We start from the raw sequence: 21183 nt of genomic DNA on the forward strand, positions 1-21183 counted from the left end.
CTAACCTTGAATCGGATGGATGAAAGCGATTAAGTTCATTTTAGATCAGAAGTTTTATTTTCACGTAAATTGTTATTTCGTAAGAATAATAATTATCAAAGTGACCTAATTAGGGTTATTTTGATTTTGGCGTGATGAAAAGTTCGTGAAGAGACCCGACGAATTAAGCTCATATGGAATCGAGGAAACAATCTACACGACACACTCAGGTGAGGGAGAACACATCGTGACACAATAGTGTCCGAATATGCTCCAAGACCTCCAAACTTCCTCACAAGTTTGGAGTTGTCTTGGGTATTAAGAAAGCTTGTACTTAATCAATTGTCTGTTTTGTTTGGATTAGGTACAACAATATTTTTTATGCCAAATTATGTTAGGTTATGTTTATGTATGAAGATGCTATGATTATTCCTGTTTAATGTTGCTCGAATAACTGTTCTAAGAATTATATGTATGAGATAATTATTAAATTCAATGCTTAAAAACATGTGATATAAATGAGAAAAATTTTCATTGAGAAAAGAAATTTAACTAAGTTTCAAGCTTTTCTCGCTTGAACGAGTCAGCTCTCGCTTGAGCAAGAAGTGTATAGAGAAAACGGGTTTTCTTGCTTGGGCGAGACAGCTCACGCCTGAGCTGAAATATGTACAAAGAAAACTAGTTGTTTTCTTGCTTAATCGAGACAGATCTCACTTGAGCCACAGGTACCTTATAAAAATGGCGATTCCCTCGCTTGAGCAAGACAGCTCTCGCTTGAGCGAAAGGGCTCCATAAGACAAGACTTCTTAAGTTGTCTGAATGATAACTCTCACATGTGCGAGAGTCTAATGACATTTTTTCCATCAAGAATTCATTCACTTCCAATCCGATTCAATAAAACCTAAAACACCTTTATTAGAGATAATGTTCTTTCAATAAGTAAATGTTGTAAAGATGAATAATTATATGATTTTCTTGGAAATGATACAAATAAGAGTTGTCATATCTAAAGTTATATATGTAAAGAATTGCATGGTTAAGGATGAGGCCCGCAAGTGATATATTATGCCCATGCAACGAGATCGTCTAACCGTAAGAGGCTTGGCTTCAGAGCCGTCTAGGGTGATTCAGCGATGATTCGTAGTGGTGCTGAGAAGTATTATATGCCCATGCAGCGAGATTGTCTGACCGTAAGAGGCTTGGCTTGAGAGGCGTCCAAGGTGATTCAGCGATGGTTCGTAGTGGTACTAAGGTTTATTCTCTGTGGTTTAAATATTAAGATCGGGTCCCACTAGAAGCATTCCCGATGGGAGATGTCTTAGGATGGACAGATTGTTATAAAAGATAGATTAAAAGATTTAATTTGCTAACTTCGGTTAGTGTGCATATTCATTATGAATAATGAAGTAGTTGGATGAGGTATTTTGTTGGATCGAAGAGTGCTTACAACGCAAACTAGACGATCTCTGACAACCCCACTTTGCAATCAGGATCGATGAGAGGGATGCCCAGAAAGTGTTTGATATAACATTGTCCTGAAATGGACAGTTCCATTGGAACAGATCGATCATATATATCCTTGCGAGGAATAAGTGTTGGTGCGATCAAATCGGCTTGTTATGGGACCTGTACTCTCGGTTATTTCCGAATAGTTATTGAGAGGATAATGGTGTAAGGATGATAGATATATGCATAGAATACATACATGATATTTATCGATATTGATTCTAAAATTATAAGTTTTATACTTCATTCATCATTAATATATACGTGTATGATCATATGATATATTTGTACTTGTTCTTTGTCTCGGGGTGATATTCTGTGTAATTCCACAACGTCAATGATAAGTTTTTCATTAGATGTTTTACTCCCACTCTTTCTTTCTGGTGTACTCGTATACATTATGTTTAGATGGACAGATCAACGATGTTCAGGGGCTACCGTTTTACCATGTCTCAGGAGGGGGTATGGAGCGTTGAAGGAAACAGATACACCTATACTGGTCCTTACGACCTAGAATTGAATCTCGTATGTGATGACTCTGTGTTGCATTTCCCAGCACATTACGCAGTTCGGGAAGCATCATTCACCCTACCGAAGCGAAGGTCTGTACCTGCCGGTCCATTCGCACCAGCTGAGGCACGAGACAGATCGAAGGTTGTTAGGACCTGGCCCCAACCGAGATTCTCATCTACTAACTCAACACCAAGAAGGACGGAAGGAATAGGCATGGCTACTTCATCGAGGCCCAGGGGTACACCCTGGACCCTTCGATGAATTGAGCAGTAAATGAGGCGGCGGAGGACGAGGACGATGACTGTGTGAAGTTAATTTGCATTGAGGATTCGGTGGAGGTTATATAGATCTCTTCAGACTTGGAGATCGAGGAAGACCCGAGTGAGGTTTTCAATGCACCACCGGTCTAGGAGCTCATTTCTTTCTTTTGATAGGGAACCTCTGTAGGGTACTTTTGTAATGCCAACGCCCTCGACATTATTTTATTTTTATTTGTATTTTTAGTCTTTGTTAGGGACGAAGAATAGACTCCGCCTTGTATTTTGTAAACCATGATGTACGTATTAAAATTCAAGAATTGATTAATGAGAAGTATTCATAAAAGAATTGTGTTTCGTTCAATTACATTTTAAGTATTAAGAAATTATTTCCGCAAATGTTTGAAAATGTGACGTCTTGAAAGAGAATAGATAAAATGGAAAAAAATGATTTGTAAGTTATATGTTACATAAAAGGAAAAAAATTTGTTTACCCATTTTTCCAAGAGATTAAATATAGTAATTATGAAATGATTTTCAGGGTGTTATAAATTGTTTACTACTCATTTACATGAACACATCCACAACGCTTCCTTGAATATGCGTTGTTGAATAGAATCTAATCGACAGTGCTATCTCAACTTTGCGCTGTTGAATAAAATCTAATTGACAGTGCAATCGTAATTATGCGCTGTTAAACTGAACTCATATTCCAAATTAACAGCGTATTCTTAATTATGTGCTGTCAAATTAACATATTATATTACGACTCAAAATACAACATGAAAATAAGTTAATTAATATGAAGTTTTCATGAAGTAAATTACCATATTATTGTGTTTATTAATATGAAACTGAAAAAAATATTAAACATTAAGTTTTGTTAATTTGTTTTTTGTGTTTCTTAAGTTTTGTTAATTTGTTTATTGTGTTTATTAATATGGAACTACAAAAATATTAAAGAAAATAATCATTCAAATAAATAACAAAAAATAGAAATTAACATCCAAAATAATTGTTCATTATTCATTCAAAAATGCAAGATACATTATAATGACCTAAATGATTTAGTAGATGATAATATAATAAACTAAATGATTTGGTAGATTACAATGAACCGAATGAAGCAAATTAATGAACTAAATGATTTGGTAGATTACAATGAACCAAATGAGGAAAATTAATGAACCGAATGAAGCAAATTAATGAACTTAATAATTTGCAAATTAATTCTTCATCTCACACAAATCACAAATCTTGTATAACAACCACTTTCCTTCTGAAATATGGTCCTTTTGCCCATTCAAAAGATGTTAAAGACCTCATTGACAAGATTTCAATGAAGGAAATTAATGAACTGATCAAATGAAGTAAATTAATAAACTAAATAATCTGCCCATTAAATTTTCATCTCACACAAATCTTATATAATAGTCACTTTCTTCCTGAAATTTGGGTCCTTTTGCCAAATCAAAAAATGTTAAAGACCTTCTTGATATGATTTTGAAACATAAACGCAACTTTAACACTTCGAGTTGTTGAGATCTATAGTCTGCCTTTTTTCTATTCATTTTAACAAAACTTCCTTATTTTCTTTTTGCTTTGTATTTCTCTCGTTTTGGTTACTTTGTGTTTTCTTCCTCATATCTTCATGAACATACTCATATAGAAACACATACTATTACTCATGAAATAGAACATGGTGTGAACCACACTATTTATAGATGAGCAACTATTAATATTTCCACAAACGAAGAGACGCATAACCACTCAACCATTAATATTTCAAGACACGAAGAGACGCATAACCACTCAATCATTAATATTTTAACAAACGAAGAGACGCATAACCACTCAACCATTAATATCTCCGACACTTAAAAAGTCCTATAACATCAACAACACATAATTAAGAAAGCGTTGCTACTATGTCATCTTCAACAGTGCTTTCTTAATTATGCGCGGTGGACTTGATTAACATCAATATCGCTTTCTATCAAATATATTGTTAAACATAACTCATTCAAGCCAACACTAACGTTACTGATGTTCAACAACGTTGTTTCAAGAATGCGCTGTTGAAGTTACCCATATTGATGTCACTTGCTTTAGTATGTGTTGTTGATGTTCTTCCGCCTCATTTTGAACAACATCGTTCAAAATTGTGATGTTCAATGGCCGTTGTTAATTACGATATCTAGCATAGTGTGATGACATTTAAAAATTACTTTTGAAAGTCGGCAATGTTTATTAATTTTATTTAAAATTAAATTATAATTAACACATATTTTATTAATTGAATTAATTTTGTCCACATATTTTTCCTCTTTCTTTCCATCTTCCATCTCTTACATTTTCATACCTCTTTCAACAATTTCATCAAATTTAAGACTCAAGTATCCTCGAACATTTTCACGCGTAAAAATTTTCTAATATTTTTTCACTCCAGCTACTCATTATAGTCTTTGTCACAAGTAAACATTTTGTCTACATTCCTTACAACTTCTCCATGTTGATTTTTTCACAAGTAAGGTTTTTTACAAACTGAAGAACTCACGTGTAAAACTATTCTAACATTTTTCTTCACTCAGATAGTCATTTTACTTTTTATATAAACTATCATTTCTACCTTCCTCACAACTTCTACATGGTTAATTTTTCATAGGTAAAATTTTCTTTCTCACAACTTCTCCATTATTATTAATAATGAGATTCAACACAAAAAATTATGGTTTTGTCATTCAGTTTTAATATTTCAAGTTGTTCGATATGAGTTATTTTATACCTTTATATTGGACAAAATTGACTTTAATAGAAGCAATATGGAGTGACTCGTGCTAACGCATAGGTATATTGTTGTAACTTGCTTCTTTTAGCCATTAATGGAGACTTTTGGGTGCGAAATAAAAAAACTCACAAGTCCCATATAGGAGAAATTTTGGAAAACAACTCACAAGTCCCATATTGGATAGATGAAGAACTTGAAAAAATATCATGCTATAAATAGAAGCATCTTACCTTCATATTCTCTTGTCCCAAGTTGAGTACTTTCTTACTCGACTTCTTTTTTCTCTGTCATAATCTATGCCGACGCATTTCTGGCTTACTTCTTCATTTTTCTTTCCGTGGTACTAGAATTGATACATGCAACCAAATTTTGGGAATTTCAAAAACTGATACTAGTAGTCAGACTGTGAGAAAATAGAATTACCATTGGTAGTGTTGGGGATGCTTGAAATATATTATTGTGTTAGTCTCACATTGCCTAGTATTGGACTAGAGTAGAGTGACCAATGTTATATATTGGACTCAAGTCCCTTGTTATAATATGCACCAGATATAACCATCAAATAGAAACACCTCATGGGCAGGTGGGCCCATGAGTATGCTAGGGCTTGCAATCCTTATTCTCTAATAATATCTTGGTAGCCGCTCAACGCTCTCGGGGACGTAGGAAGAATTGGCCGAACCTCGTTACCAAACCTCTTGTGTTATTATCTTTTCTCTATACTCTTTTACTATTTGATTGCTCGCTTATTCCTAACAATTGGTATCAGAGCCAACTAGTAGTTGGCTCTTAACCCAGATAGCAGATAATGGATAAAGAGAGTGAAATCGTGATGGCTAGATAAGGTGTGTCAAAGGTACTCTAAAATGATAAAATAGATGAGTTGAAGAACAAGAAAACATGGCGGAACTGTAGTGGGGACAATATATGTTGTTCTGGAATCCTAGAAATTCATGTACTGAATTAGGATCAAGGTGGAGATAGGGACTCATGTGTTGAGTTTGGCCCTAAGACACGTGCTGACAATATCTTTCTAGATGTTGAGAGAATAATCTCATTTGAGATGAGAAGTGGAATATCTAATGGCCTGTTTGGGATGTCATAGTGAAGAATGTTAATTGTTAGCAGATCCACAAAAGCACAGAGGCGCTGACTGACTTTGATATAGGGTGTTAAATGAGCATTGACTTTGATGCAAGTTGTAACACGAGCATTGGTAGAAATGTAGGGGTGTGACATGGGCATTGGCTTGGATGCAAAGATGTGACATAAACATTAGTTAGCATTGACGTAAGGTGTGTGCTATGGGTATACTCCTTATGATGGAGTATGATAGTTCTTTTGAACTAGGATTGTCAGAATAGACAATGGTGGCAGCGGTTGATGCTTTCTAAGGAAGCTCCAAGGTTTAGTTTGACTGAGTATTGAAGAGGACGATTGTTGATGAACTTTTGTGCAGATGTTCCAATATATCGAAAGACTTCCTAGTAATATGTGGCTAGACGGCGTGTTCCCATTTGATGGCGATACAAGAAGCTGCATTACAAGTTTGGAGAGCTAGGCTCTTGGTAACATCGTCAAAGATACTTAGAAGGTCTATGTTGTAGGGGAGCGGTTAAAGAGAATTAAACATTGAACAAGGTTGAGTCATATATTCGCTAAGGTGGAGATTCTTGTGTACAATTCCTAAGGAGCGAGATATTCGTCTATTTCAATCAAGGTGGAGATTGTTGGGGATGCTTGAAATATGTTATTGTGTTAGTCTCATATTATCTAATATTGAAATAGAGTAGAGTAACCAATGTTATATATTAGACTAAAGTCCCTTGTTATAATGTGCACCAAATATAAACACCAAATAGAAACACCCCATGGGCAGCTAGGCCTATGGGTGTGCTAGGGCTTGTAATCCTTATTATCTAATAATATCTTGGTAGCCGCTCAACGCTCCCGAGGATGTAGGCAAAATTGGCAAAACCCCGTTAACAAATTCTCTTATTTCTTCTCTTCTATTTATTCTTATGTCCTTTATTTGATTGCTTGTGGCCAACGCTGTGCAACAATCAATTTCTTTGCACCAACAGGTAATCATACTGTAAGCATTTCGAGAATTGGCAATAGTAGCCATATTATGGTGGGTGTATTCAAGATCGATTTTTACAGTGTAGTAAAAATTCGATAATAGAGAACTTTGATGTTTTATCCCAGGGACGATGTTGTTGATAGTATGCTTGTATATTTTGGATAGTGCCACAAAACATTTGAAAGAGAACAACTTAACCATGTCTTAGTCAATAAATACTCTTTTATGCCATTTAGAATTGGTGTAAGTTATAATAACAACATATATACTCATAGTTTAAAAAGAACTTAACTCCTAATGGTAGAGACTTTGACTTTATATTTACATTTTAGTTTGTTTATTTCTCTATATATCGTTTCAAGAAAACAATAGAGTAGAGGTTTAATGCCCTTTAAGATTAAACATAGTTTTATAGCAAAGGAGAAACGAAAAAGATATCACTTTTTAAATCGTTTCAAACTACAATTTTTTTCTCTTGTAGTCATCTTCAAATTCCACCATGTTTAATCTGTGCTATTGAATTTTCCACCATTAGACTTTAGGGACACACCTTTTAAAAAAGGATTCCTAAAATCTTACAATTGGATAATTAATTTTATAATTTTTATTTGATTCAAAAAATACAAATTCCAGATTTATTTATTTTCTACCACTTCTCTTACCAATACCTTAATCCATCTCAATGTTACATTCATTTTCTTTAGACTTGTAACATCACTTATTTTTATTGAAAGAGAACATAGAGAGTACAAACAAAATAAAGCAAAAGCCCAAAATTTAAATAATGAAATAATAATTGTAACATCACTTCATTTTCTTAAATAACAACTTACTCCATAAGTCAAATAAGAATCCTTTAAAGGTGGTGTGTTTCTATATAAATTTCAATTCCTAGCATTTTTATTATTCATAAACATCAATTCCTAGCATTTTTATTATTCATAAATGTCAAGTCCTAGCATTTTTTATTCATAAACGTTAATTTCTTGGTAGTTTAGTTACATGTTTGCAAAATTTCTAGATTATGCAAGGATGACTTTGAAATTACCATTTTTAAAACCTTGTCAACGGTCAATATATTATGTCTAAAATATTATTTTATGTTTGAAAAGTATACCCTTTTGAAGGTTGAGGACAAGGGAAGGGTGAGTGAAATGAAGAAAAAAAACAAGAACACACATTTTGACTTTTGAATTTAACACTTAACTTAATCAACTTGGCACACTTAAGAACTCACAACATCAAAGTGGTAGCAACCGACACAAGTATATACGATGGATCATGCAATATAAATAGTGGATTGTCTATCATAGCTACAAGATCAATCTCTATCAAGTGAGACAAAAACCAATGACCAAGACTAAAAATTTCATAATTATTGGAAGGTTTTTTTTGGTTTCACCCGTGCCGGGAACATCCACAGGTAAGTGAGGCTAACTCTCCCAACGAACATTTTTCCATCCACAAGACTCGAACCTGAGTTCTTATATAAGGGGAATCAATCATGTACCACTTGAACCAACGCTCGTTGGTAATTATTGGAAGGTTTGACAACACATCTTAGGTGGTGTGTGTTTCTAGAAGTAAAATTATATTGTTTTTGTTGCCAACCATATTCTTACAAATATTATTAATTCTGGAATTGTTATTTCTGGATATTTTAATAAATGTGAGTGGTTAAAATTTGAGAATTCATGTACATGACTTTAATATTTGTGTAGATGATGATGTGTACTTTCAGGAATATATGTCATAATTCTAAAATACTCTTAAAATAGTTCTATTTTAGAAAAGATGGTAAAATCATATTTTATGTGGGTTGGACATGTGCGAATGAGACTTTTATAAGCTCGTGTAAGAAAAGTGAATTAAATAGAGATTATTCAAATTTTTAGAGGAAGAGAGAGACCATGAAAAATAGTAGGAAAAACATTAAGAAATATGTAGAGGTAAACTTTTTATCAAAGAGCATAATTTATATAAAACATTATAGTGTCATATGATGTATGTAGCTGACCTCATCTATTAGTATAAAAGTTTAGTTTTTGTAATTGTTTAAAAAGGTTAAATGAAGAATACTAATCTTCATTATTTTATTATAACAAATTGTTATGTAAAATATTTATAGTTTATTAGGTTTATATTTTTAAAAAGTACGCAACTATAAAAAATAATATTATACACAACATATTTTCTACCATTATTAATTATTATTATAATTTTCATGTAGCATGAATATTTTATTTTCCTACTAGTTTTATACATATTGCTACTACATAATAAAATGTATGCAATAATTAATTATAATGGATAAAAGAAATAACTTTTCTTTTGTCATTATGTACAATTATTTTTGTTATATTCTAAATGTAGGAGGAGGTGGGTAGGAAAATGAAATGATAATTAGAGAGGGCCATCTTTATAATTTTATCATATTATTACGTATAATGAGAATATAATATACCCATATTTGAAGGTGAGAATGAAAAAAAAGTAAAACATGAATAAACTACTTTCCTAAAATAACTCATTTCTTAGAATACTTGTACTTACATTCATATTCATAATCCAAGATCCTTTGAAACAAACACATACTTGTAGCTTATCTTATAACTTATACTTTTTTGATTTAATCAATAAATTAATAGAGCTACATACTCATTAAAGAAAAAACTATATGTAACTTATGAATTTTAAATTTGAAGCTTGTAACATTTGAGAACTAGCAAAAACTAAGTAGATATTCAAACATAAAAAAATTCCATTAATTCATATTCTAGTTTTAGTCATTAAAATTTAATCAAATTACACGAATTACTCTAAACGTAAATAATTTAAAAATAATAATTTTTTTGGTAGTTATTTATACGTAGAGCTAAATAGTATTTTGGTCCTTTATCTTTTATACAAGTTCTATTTTAATCATATATATTAAAAAACTAGTTATTTTGGTCCTTCATGTTTTACAAATGTTTCAATTTTGATAATTATAAATTCAATTTTAGAGATATAATAAGCATAAATGCAAATAAAAAATATAAAGTCTTAGTAAAGATAAAATGGGGCAATAAAAATTTATTTATAATATCCTTTACTAGTGTATTGACAAACACTGCCGTATCTGTCAACCCGATTTTCTATCATTTATAACGTGTAATCGATATGCTATAAATGTCAAATGTCAAATATATTATTTTGTATTAAATATTTGTAATATGCAATTGAATTTATTTGATTAATATAATTTATAATATTTGTAAAGAACCAATAGAGGAGGTTAAATGTTTTCCCATTTTATTAGCCTTGATTTTTAAATGGCTTATTCTGTGCTAACTATGACTTTAAAATGAGTAATTTTTTAAACGAGAATAATAATCATAATGGAAATAATAATAGTAACAACAATAACACCTCTTCATCTTCTATCGCATGAATCAATGCAAGTGTATATCATTTTGTTATAGTATAATAATGTTATCGTCACAAACACCACAATTTCACATGGTATATTTTTGTCTACACATATATGTCTTTTCTATGCTACTATATTAGTTGAAGTTAGAATTTTTAATTTTAGCACCTATAAAATATAATAGGTAGATATATAATCCCATAGTTTTATGGACTTATTTTTTCATTATGATTTTAAGTTTGTTGATATCATGTAGTTTGTGCTTGGGTGGTAGGATAGGTATATCTTGAGAATTATGCAATTGTCTTACGTAAATGAATTCATAGGCCTAATATCTTAAGGTTTTAAATCAAAATATACTATCAAATTCTTTTATATATTTCTTTGTAGTTCATTGATATAGATTTTTAGATTGATTCACCTTAATTGCGGACTATATGACTAATTTGAGACGTAATGGTGAGGAGTATCAAAATCAATTACAACAATAAATTTAAAACAAGAAAACGTCTTAAATTTAAATAGACTCTATACCACTTATCTAAATCCTTAAATAAACTTGCTATCACCTAACACATATATAATAATTATTAATAAAATGATAAAAGACTTTCTACACGATCATTGATGGTGGAAGGAAGCTTTCAAGGAAGAAAAAAATAATATCATCTTTCAACTTATGATTATTTTATTTGATGGAGAACAAGGTCTCATAAAACGATAAATATAGCCAACGAATATGCATTTTTAAAAAGTTAATAAAAAAAAGGATAGTGAGAAGTTAAAAACATTTGAAAAATAATGATACAAAATTGGACAACTAAATCAATAGTCTCTTAAAATATAAATTATATTTCCAAAAGAGTAGGTAGAAGTTTCCTTACATAAGGAGGAGAAATAGCAAATCCAATTTGCTATGCTTAGAAATTTCCCAAAGGCTAATAAGAAAATAATGGGTTGGTCCATTTTATGCCCTCACCTTTTTGTTTCATCATTTCTTCTTTTTGCTTTGTTTCTCAATGGTGTACATGGCACCAAAAAGGTAGGCTCCTTCAGCATATTAATTCAAGTTTCTACTTTTTTTTATAAGTATTTTTGGGCACTTTGAATGAGAGACTATTCTCATTTAAAGTGTTTTAACTCTCATTCTCAACAAAGTCATTCACAAGCATCAAACATTTAATATATATATGATGACTTAACTTTGGTGAAGTAACTTCTTATTGATTTTAAGTTTCTATGCTTGGAGTAGGCAACAATCTAAGAATAAGGAGGATATAGCCAATAAATATAAATATAAGGAGTTTCTTAATGAGGTTAAGCCAATTATGTCGACAGTGTTAAACGACTGATACAATGTATTACAGAATAATAATTTATATTTGGTTGTTACATTATTAAAGTTTTTATAACACATATATATAATTTTATACCCTAACTCCTTTATACTAGCCCAAACACAAATCTTGTGTTGTTGTTTTTTACATAAAATTGTCAATCCCTCAAACATGATTGTGTGTATGGTTTTGTGCCATACCATGCCCGAGTACACATTCGTGTTTCTCTATGTAGTTTTGCATCTTGAGAAGCTTCCAATACACATTTGTGGTTAATACACACCATGGTATACATTTTCACAACATTCTACTTTAAGTTTGAAATTATCTATAACAAAATGATATCAATACAAGTATTAGATATGATATGTATTCAATATGTTGATACACACATTCTTCAAAATATAAAATACTATGCATTTGTCATAACATAAAATTCATGAAACATAATAAATATATTATTTTTATTATTCTAAAATTCTAAATGAATAACAAATTTCTCAGAGATCACTAAACACAAAATAAAATTAATGTTGTCATAAGAAATCATTATTTATTTTGTCCAGTAGGAATAATGTTGATCTCGTTTAATCATTAACAATCATAATCACTGAGTAGATGTATTTTATCTTCATCCTCAATGAAATACACATGTTCTGTCTTTCCTCTCTATAACTATATTATTTAGATTGAATATTATGTCTATCTCTTATACTCCAATAAATGTGCCTTATATTTGTCTTTTCTTTTAATTTTCTCTCTTAAAATGCCCATGTATGATTTTGATACAATATAAATACATATCAATAAAATATCAAACGTATTAGTATGAGATACATATTGTCACATATGCCTAAAATACATTGAAGTAGTGATGTGATTTTGGATGATTATTGCATGCTTACATTAGTTTTGTTAAATTTCACTAATTAATTTTTTTTACAGTGCTACATTGCATACTTAGGAGCACATCCTCATGGTTCAACCCCTTCCACCATTGATCTTGAAACAGCCACAGATTCTCATTATAATTTACTGGCTTCAATCTTAGGAAGGTATATAAATCATTAAATTATGTATAAGCTTTATCTTGGGGATGTTATATTTTCATGTTTTTTTAATTGAAGAAACCTTATGATTAACATTACATTTTCATTTGCAGCCATGAGAAGGCCAAAGAAGCAATAATTTACTCATATAATATACACATAAATGGCTTTGCTGCACTACTTGAAGAACAAGAAGCACAAGATCTTGCAAGTAAGAAAATCAATCGATCGGATCTTTTCCGGCAGTTACACCTCTCCGGCGCGGTCATTGGAGTATTGTAATAATATGTGGTAAATCTTTTTATTTATTCATAATCCACACATTGGTCGAAGAGGTGCAACTACCAGATAAGTTCCAAATCCTACCACCTTATCATAAACATTGAAATATAAATCTTTTGGCAAAGAAGTAATTTTTTTTAGGATGTATGACTACCCTTCCAAGAGATGTCGCTTTCAGAAATTGAACCCTTGACCTTTTGGTCGTTATATGAATCTAGTGGGGCTTTATAATACTAAATCAATGCCTTATTGGTTCCCAAATTTCATAATTAACCATAAGTGATTAATACCAATTCATTTTCACACAATGTTTCCATTAATGTAGAAAAGGCAAATGTAATATCAGTGTTCTTGAGTAAGGAGCATAAACTACACACAACTCGTTCATGGGAGTTTCTTGGATTACAAGGAAATGCTATGAACACAGCTTGGCAAAAGGGAAGATATGGGGTCAATACAATCATAGCTAACATTGATACAGGTAAGTTTTTTACTATTACATATCATTGTACTAATGATTATTGCATATACCAATTGTGTTTATGATATTATATTAAAAAACAAAACACTTCAAGAAAGATTTTACAATGATGTCTTGCACCTATGTTATTTTCACTCTAACTCTTTCTCTCACTAGGAGCTACAAAATATATATAATTACTTCCTCACTTGATTAGCACACACAATTACTATGCACACAAAGTAAAGTATTATTTTGTTCCTAAAAATAATTGTGTATCAAATTGGTCTCTGGAAAATTAGAAAACTCTAAAATGGTTCCCAAAAATATCAAATGGAGATTAAATTAATCTTTTTTAATATTCTTATGATTCGTAACGAAGATTATTTTGAATCACATTCACGATCTTTGAGTACTAATTTTGATTTTGATTTTTTAGAATCAAATTGGTGCAAACATGAGTATTCCAAACTAAGAATTATTTTGCACCTCTTGATCCTTCTATTGATAGCTTAATCATCCTCCTTAATGGGAGCCATGTAGTAATCCATGTATCATTTGTTGGGTATTTAATTTGGCAAATACTATCTATTTAGAATAGTTGATAAATTGAAGACAATAATTGATATTTCTAATAAATATAACTTCAAAAATATAATACTTTTTTTTATTGTGGGTTGACTCTTGAGTAGAAGCTTGCTAGTATTTTACAATTCAGTAAATGATTATATGTATACAAAGGCCAATGGGTTAATTTAAAATGAGTTTGTTTAAATATGTTTGTGTCAATGCAATTTTTAGATAATGTATTTGGCTTTATTATGAAAAAAATATTTTTATATAACAAATTATAAATATAATAGGAAATTATTTGTTTATAACAACAATATTTTATTGATAATTAATTTTGTAAGGATGAAATAAAAAATGAGAATAATTTCAAAATAATCAAACATCACTTTTAGTCCAGTTTCAAAGATTCCAATTTTTAATACCATTTTTTCATAGAAAAGTGTTGGATTTACATGTTGAAGGTGGACTCAAGCAGATTATTATCATTTTAATTTTATTTAACGATATATTAGAGTGAGTTTTGGATTTATTTGGGTATAAAGTATTAAAGTCTGAGAAGGTATTATTAGTCAAATTTAGGAGCAGAATATTATTATATCTTGTTTGTCTCCTCAACCACATGATGCGTTCAATATTGGAACTTTGCAAGTAGTTTAATTGACATGAAGTTCATGTGACATAGAAAGAAGGAAATTTTCTATTTTCATTACTTATTGAAAGAAGTTATTATTATTTTGTTTAATAAAATCAATTATTTTAAAAACACATGAAAAATATATATTTAGAAATTTTAAAATATTAATGATTTTTTTATATAAGATATGGGTTCTAATTAGGGGTGAGCATGAGTTGGATTGAGCGGTGTAAGACTTGTTCCTTATCCGATCATGGACGTTGATCAAGTCATTTTTTGAACTTGGATCCGGTCATAGACTAAAGCTAACCTAACCTTAAATGTCAACCGAGTCAACCTATGACCCCGAACCCAACTCTAGACTTGATTAAATAAAATACACACATCTTTTAGATAAAGTTTATCAATATGATTTATTATTATAAATATGTAATTTGATATATGTAATGTTATGTGTATATATATTGTTAATCATGTATATCTCATAAAAAAAACTAGAAAATCAATGATACTTTCAACTAAAAAGATATCATTACTATATACATAATTGAATAGAGACACATGTAAACATATAACCATGTAATGGATTTGGAACGGGTCATGTTTGTTCCCCACCCGACCCTAAAGATTGTCTTGGTCTAACTTTTAAACCGAACCCCACCCTAGACTCAATAAGACCCGACCCTATTTAAGTCTGACCATGATCGTCCCAAATCGGATAAGTGATTAGAGTGAGGTCCTGCTCAACCCTAATTCTAATAAATAAGCTATGTTATATGGGTTCCTTATATACTCTTATGCTTCACCCTTTGCACAGGTGTTTGGCCTGAATCAAAGAGTTTCAGTGATGAAGGAATAGGTCCTATTCCATCAAAATGGCTTGGGGGTCAAGTCTGTCAAATTGACAAACTCTCTGCCTCAACAAAACCTCCATGCAACAGGTCCTCTAATCTTTTACGCACTTCCAATTTATATACTCTCTCAAAATATAATATGAAAACTTTACATTAAGAGGACATAAAATAATATATATAGTAATAGTATAAAAGTTTTATATAATGATGGCTCATCATTCTTTCATTGTTAATATGTTAAACATTGGTGAATTTTAAATAAAATAATACAAATGATGTAATATTAAACTCTACAAAACATTACTTAACCATCAAACCACATATATATCACCTTCTACTTATTTCTTTTCTTTGGATAAAAAGAAAGAAAGATACATAACTTTGTTTCTATTATTGTACTGCTTAAAGGAAAAATTATATAAAAAAGTGCACAAAAAAAATGGTTTTAATGAACTAATCCCTTTCGAGGTGTGTGACTGTCTCTCCCAATAAGTGTTACTTATAGGAATCAAACATTTAACCTTTTGGTTTTTCTCAGGATCTAGCGGAGCCTTGCAACACTAGACTAATATCTTGTTGGTAGTATGATATCTTTAATTATAATATTACAACCAGTGATTTGCGGACTGCAATACCTACTGCGGCCGCAATATTACAGTAATTGCTCTATAACTCCGAATCACAATAATGTAGTTGGATCGGGCCATAACACAACCGCAGCGGGCCGCTAAGCAACCACATTAGACTGCATCAAATTCAAAAATATTTTTTAATTATAAAATAATTAATTGCAATCCACATCACAACGACCACAATGACGCAATTGCAGTAACCCCAACCATTGTTACAATCTTGATCACAACCACAATTTAAAACACTTATAACAATAAAAACCAAACGTTAGTGTTGAATTTCAATTGAGGTACTCATGTTTGAAAATCATTATTGAACAACTTAAACATGTAAAAAACATTAATGATTCAGAAATTTCATCTACTTTATACCACATAAACTCCACCAATATTCTTCTATATTTATCAGAAAATTAATTGGAGCAAGATTCTTCAGCAAGGCATTTGAAGCAGCAAATGGAAAACTCAACTCATCACAACTCACAGCAAGAGATTTTGTAGGACATGGTACCCATACTCTATCAACTTCTGGTGGCAACTTTGTCCCTAATGCAAACATATTTGGCAATGGAAATGGCACTGCTAAGGGTGGTTCACCAAAAGCTAGAGTTGCAGCCTACAAAGTATGTTGGTCACAAACTGATGAGACTAAGTGTTATGGTGCAGATTTGTTATCTGCTATTGACCAAGCCATAAGTGATGGTGTTGATGTTATTTCCATTTCTGCTGGTGGTGAAATTAGTGTTAGTCCTGAACAAATTTTCACAGATGAGGTTTCTATAGGGTCATTTCATGCACTTTCCAACAATATAGTGGTAGTTGCTTCTGCAGGGAATGATGGACCAGAACCTGGAACTGTTTTGAATGTGGCTCCTTGGTTGTTCACAGTTGCTGCTAGTACAATTGATAGAGATTTCACTAGTACCTTAACTCTTGGTAACAATGATGAATACATGGTATAATCCTTCTTTCAATGATTAAGTTTAGGAAAAAAAATGGACCTTTTGTCCTTGACTTATTTTGTTTTCTTAGTTTAAGTTTGGTGCAACGATAAAGTTGTTGCTTAGTGACTATGAGGTTTCGGGTTCAAGTCGTGGAAATAACCTATCTGCTTATTGGGTAAGGTTGCATACATCTATCCTTCCCATACCTCACTAAATGAGAGCCTCGTGCACTAGACCGTTTTTATATAAGACATGTGACACACAAAAAAGAGACACATGAGGTGTTGGTTTGATCATGTGATGTGATCACACTTTAAAACCTTTTAGATATAGATTATATTTTTAATGCAATAACTAAAGTATTCAACTTTGAATGATATAGTGTAAGAACTTTGCTTTGATTTTCAAAAGCACCTGAAAATTTCTGTTATAAAATGTGCTGAATTAACTAATTGTTATTATGTCAACTTTGATTAATAGGGAGCCAGTCTTTTTGTGAATTTGCCACCACAGAAATCCTTTACTTTGATTAGTTCTACTGATGCTAAACTTGCAAATGCCACATTTCAAGACGCGTAAGTACAAATCTTACCAAACTTTTTATTCTCGGCTATCTAGAAACAATCTCTCCACTCGTGAGAGTAAGGTTGTATACATCTACCTGCTTCAGACTTCACTAGGTGCTAGTCTCAGGCACTGGGCTGCCCATTTTATTCTCGGCTAATTTTCCTTGATTTTGAAAAACATTTTAAATTAATGGCTTTTTTCTTAATTTGTATTACATACATTAACAAATATTTTATTGCAGCCAATTTTGTAAACCTGGCACACTTGATCCTGCAAAAGTAAATGGCAGTGTAGTAATCTGTGTTAGAGAAGGGAAAATAAGATCTGTTGCTGAAGGTGAAGAAGCTTTATCTGCAGGTGCATCTGGAATGGTTCTAAGTAACAATAATCAAAGTGGAAATACAGTTCTAGCTGAGCCTCATGTTTTATCCACTACAAATACTGTGAATCAAGTATTTAAGCCAAATATTAATGAATACTACAATAGTACCAAGTAACTATACATATTTCATGAACATCAATATATATAATTGTCACATTTTGTTAACACTTGCAAATGAAATGCTTCATTTTTACATACATAAATATATTGCAGGAATGCTACTTTAATCATGTCTGAAGCAAAAACAGTGCTTGGTATAAAACCAGCTCCAGTTATGGCTTCATTTTCTTCAAGAGGACCTAATCTTGTTGTGCCCTCAATACTTAAGGTCAGATTTTTTATTCTTTAGCAACTATGCATTCATTTTGGTTGGTATACTTTGATTTACGACGCGATTATTGTTCGGACAACTCTTACTTTTTTTTTATTTCAGCCAGATATAACTGCACCAGGAGTAAACATACTCGCCGCTTTTTCAGAAGCAGCGAGTGCATCAAACCTGCCATCAGACACACGCCGCGGTTTCCCTTTCAATGTACTACAAGGAACTTCTATGTCTTGCCCTCATATCGCTGGCGTTGCTGGACTTCTCAAAACTCTTCATCCTAATTGGAGTCCTGCTGCTATAAAATCAGCAATCATGACCACTGGTACATATAATATGCATACAGAAATTCAGACACATATATAGTGCTATATCATATGCATGTTTTAGTTTTCACATATTTCTAAATGATTCAAATGTATGTGTTTCCAGCTTCGACACGAGATAACACCAATCGGGCTATTCGAGACGCATTCGATGAAACATTAGCTACCCCCTTTGCTTATGGTTCAGGGCATGTTCAACCTGACCTTGCAATGGACCCAGGACTTGTTTATGACATAAGTGTTTCTGATTACTTGAATTTCTTATGTGCTTCTGGATATGACCAAACACTAATTCTTGCACTCAATTCCAACAAATCTTTCACTTGTTCAAAATCTTTCAGCATAACAGACTTAAACTACCCTTCAATCACATTGCCGAATATGAAATTAAGTGCAGTAAATGTTACTCGAACAGTCACCAATGTCGGGCCGCCAAGCACATACATTGCTAGTGTCAAATTATCTGGATTTAAGATTGTTGTTGTTCCAAATTCATTGACTTTTAAGAAACTTGGTGAGAAGAAGACATTCCAAGTTATCGTGCAAGCGACAAGCGTGACTCAACGCGAAAATTATACATTCGGGGAGCTACGATGGACTGATAATGGAAAGCACATTGTTAGGAGTCCTATTGTAGCTAGGCTCGATTGAGAAATATGACCATATGATATTCATGTTATCGAGTGTATAACAACGCTTTCGGGCAGTTTCTGCTGTTGTACCCTCCTTTGCTGCTAAGAGTACTATATGTATGTGGATGTAATTGGGTAATACACTTTAAGTAAGTTCTTTGATCTAATAAAGTTTCTCAAATTAGCTACTATGATTGTGTCAATTTGTTCATTTGTTAATTCATAATACAGAGAAAATTTAGATGAGTTTCATATTGAAATCTAGTTATATGTACATTATTTTTAATGTAATTCAATTTAAAATTGAAATATTTATGTGTATATTATTTTTAATTTCTAATTTTACTTTACATACTATTGGATCTTCAAACATGAAATGAAATAATATAAGAGAAAATAGAAATGTCTGAGAAAAATGAAACGAAAATAATATCATATTTTTCCTTAGTACATATATAATTTTTGGGTTTTTTCGGGTTCGGAGATGATATCTTTATTTTCAACCCCATTGAGTTTGAGTTCAGGTTTGGGTATGTGCAAACTCGACCCCGACCCGCCATGTTGTCATTACTAAAGTGTATGTGTTTTATACACTATCATTGTACTGTCATCATTAATTTTTAATTATTATTGACTTTTCAGACAAAATAATCCAAATTAATAGTGAATGATGAAGTACATGTATATAAATCTTTATACTTATCAGTGTATACATTTTACACCCATAAACTTTAGGGTTCAATTTTGAAATTGATACTTGTTGGCTCCGAATGAAGTTATTAATTCCTTACCTAAATTTCGGTTTGGGTTGGGATAATGGGCTTTGACCCATGATTGAGCCCTTTGCATCAAACACCAACTTGTAAATGATTTTCACAATTTTCTTTTTTATTAACTTTACTCCTTTTTCTATGGATATATATTTCCTTTTTTATTAACTTTACCTTGGAGTAAAGTAGTAAGAAAGAGTATGAAAGCATTCACCTACGGAGATTGACTTGAGGAATCTAACATGCATTGTCATTTTTATTAATAGTTAGTTGGGGATATGTTATAAAATTGGAAAAAGAAGAAGCAAATCTATTTAATACAAAGTTTGATGTATGAAACAAAATGAAAAGGGTGAAGATGGAAAAAAAAATTGTAGAAATAATTTCTTTAGAAAGAATATAGATTTTCAAGGTTGTTTGGTATGAGATAAATAAATTGACTAAATGGGTTATTTAAATCGAAGATGTGGCTCTTAGTACAATATTTTATAGTTTACTATGTTTATGATGGTTATTTCCTATTTGTAAATCTTTCGTAATAAACTTATTTTTGAACGATATTTTGAGCCGAAAAGATAACTTTAATAAGTTTTTGCCGATAACTACACTTGATAAATAGAAACATTCAACTATAATCCAATACAAAATGAGTGTAAGATAAGAATAGATCATATACAAATAAGGAAGAAGTGTAAGAATGAATTGCTTGAGATGTCTACACCTATAAGAAATCATAGAGCCACCTATTAATGGTACTAGAACTCTTATGCAAAATTTCCTTATGTGATTTAAGTTACAATCCTTGATCGATTATACTATCTCCAAATATCTGATGGCATTTTGTTAAAAGAAATAATATAATTTTAACATTAATGACA

The 21183-nt window shown here is 31.4% G+C and overlaps 1 protein-coding gene across 1 annotated transcript; it reads left to right on the forward strand.

Annotated features, from left to right (window-relative positions):
• On the forward strand, positions 11488 to 19681 carry LOC109363425 (subtilisin-like protease Glyma18g48580). Its single transcript, XM_019609684.1, has 11 exons — positions 11488 to 11580; positions 12821 to 12930; positions 13038 to 13135; positions 13532 to 13687; positions 15691 to 15814; positions 16769 to 17315; positions 17784 to 17878; positions 18112 to 18363; positions 18466 to 18580; positions 18686 to 18902; positions 19010 to 19681. The coding sequence occupies exons 1-11, from the start codon at positions 11491 to 11493 to the stop codon at positions 19552 to 19554; spliced, it is 2349 nt and encodes a 782-aa protein (XP_019465229.1). The 5' UTR covers positions 11488 to 11490; the 3' UTR covers positions 19555 to 19681.

Source organism: Lupinus angustifolius, chromosome LG13 (assembly GCF_001865875.1).
Source record: "Lupinus angustifolius cultivar Tanjil chromosome LG13, LupAngTanjil_v1.0, whole genome shotgun sequence".
NCBI lineage: Eukaryota > Viridiplantae > Streptophyta > Magnoliopsida > Fabales > Fabaceae > Lupinus > Lupinus angustifolius.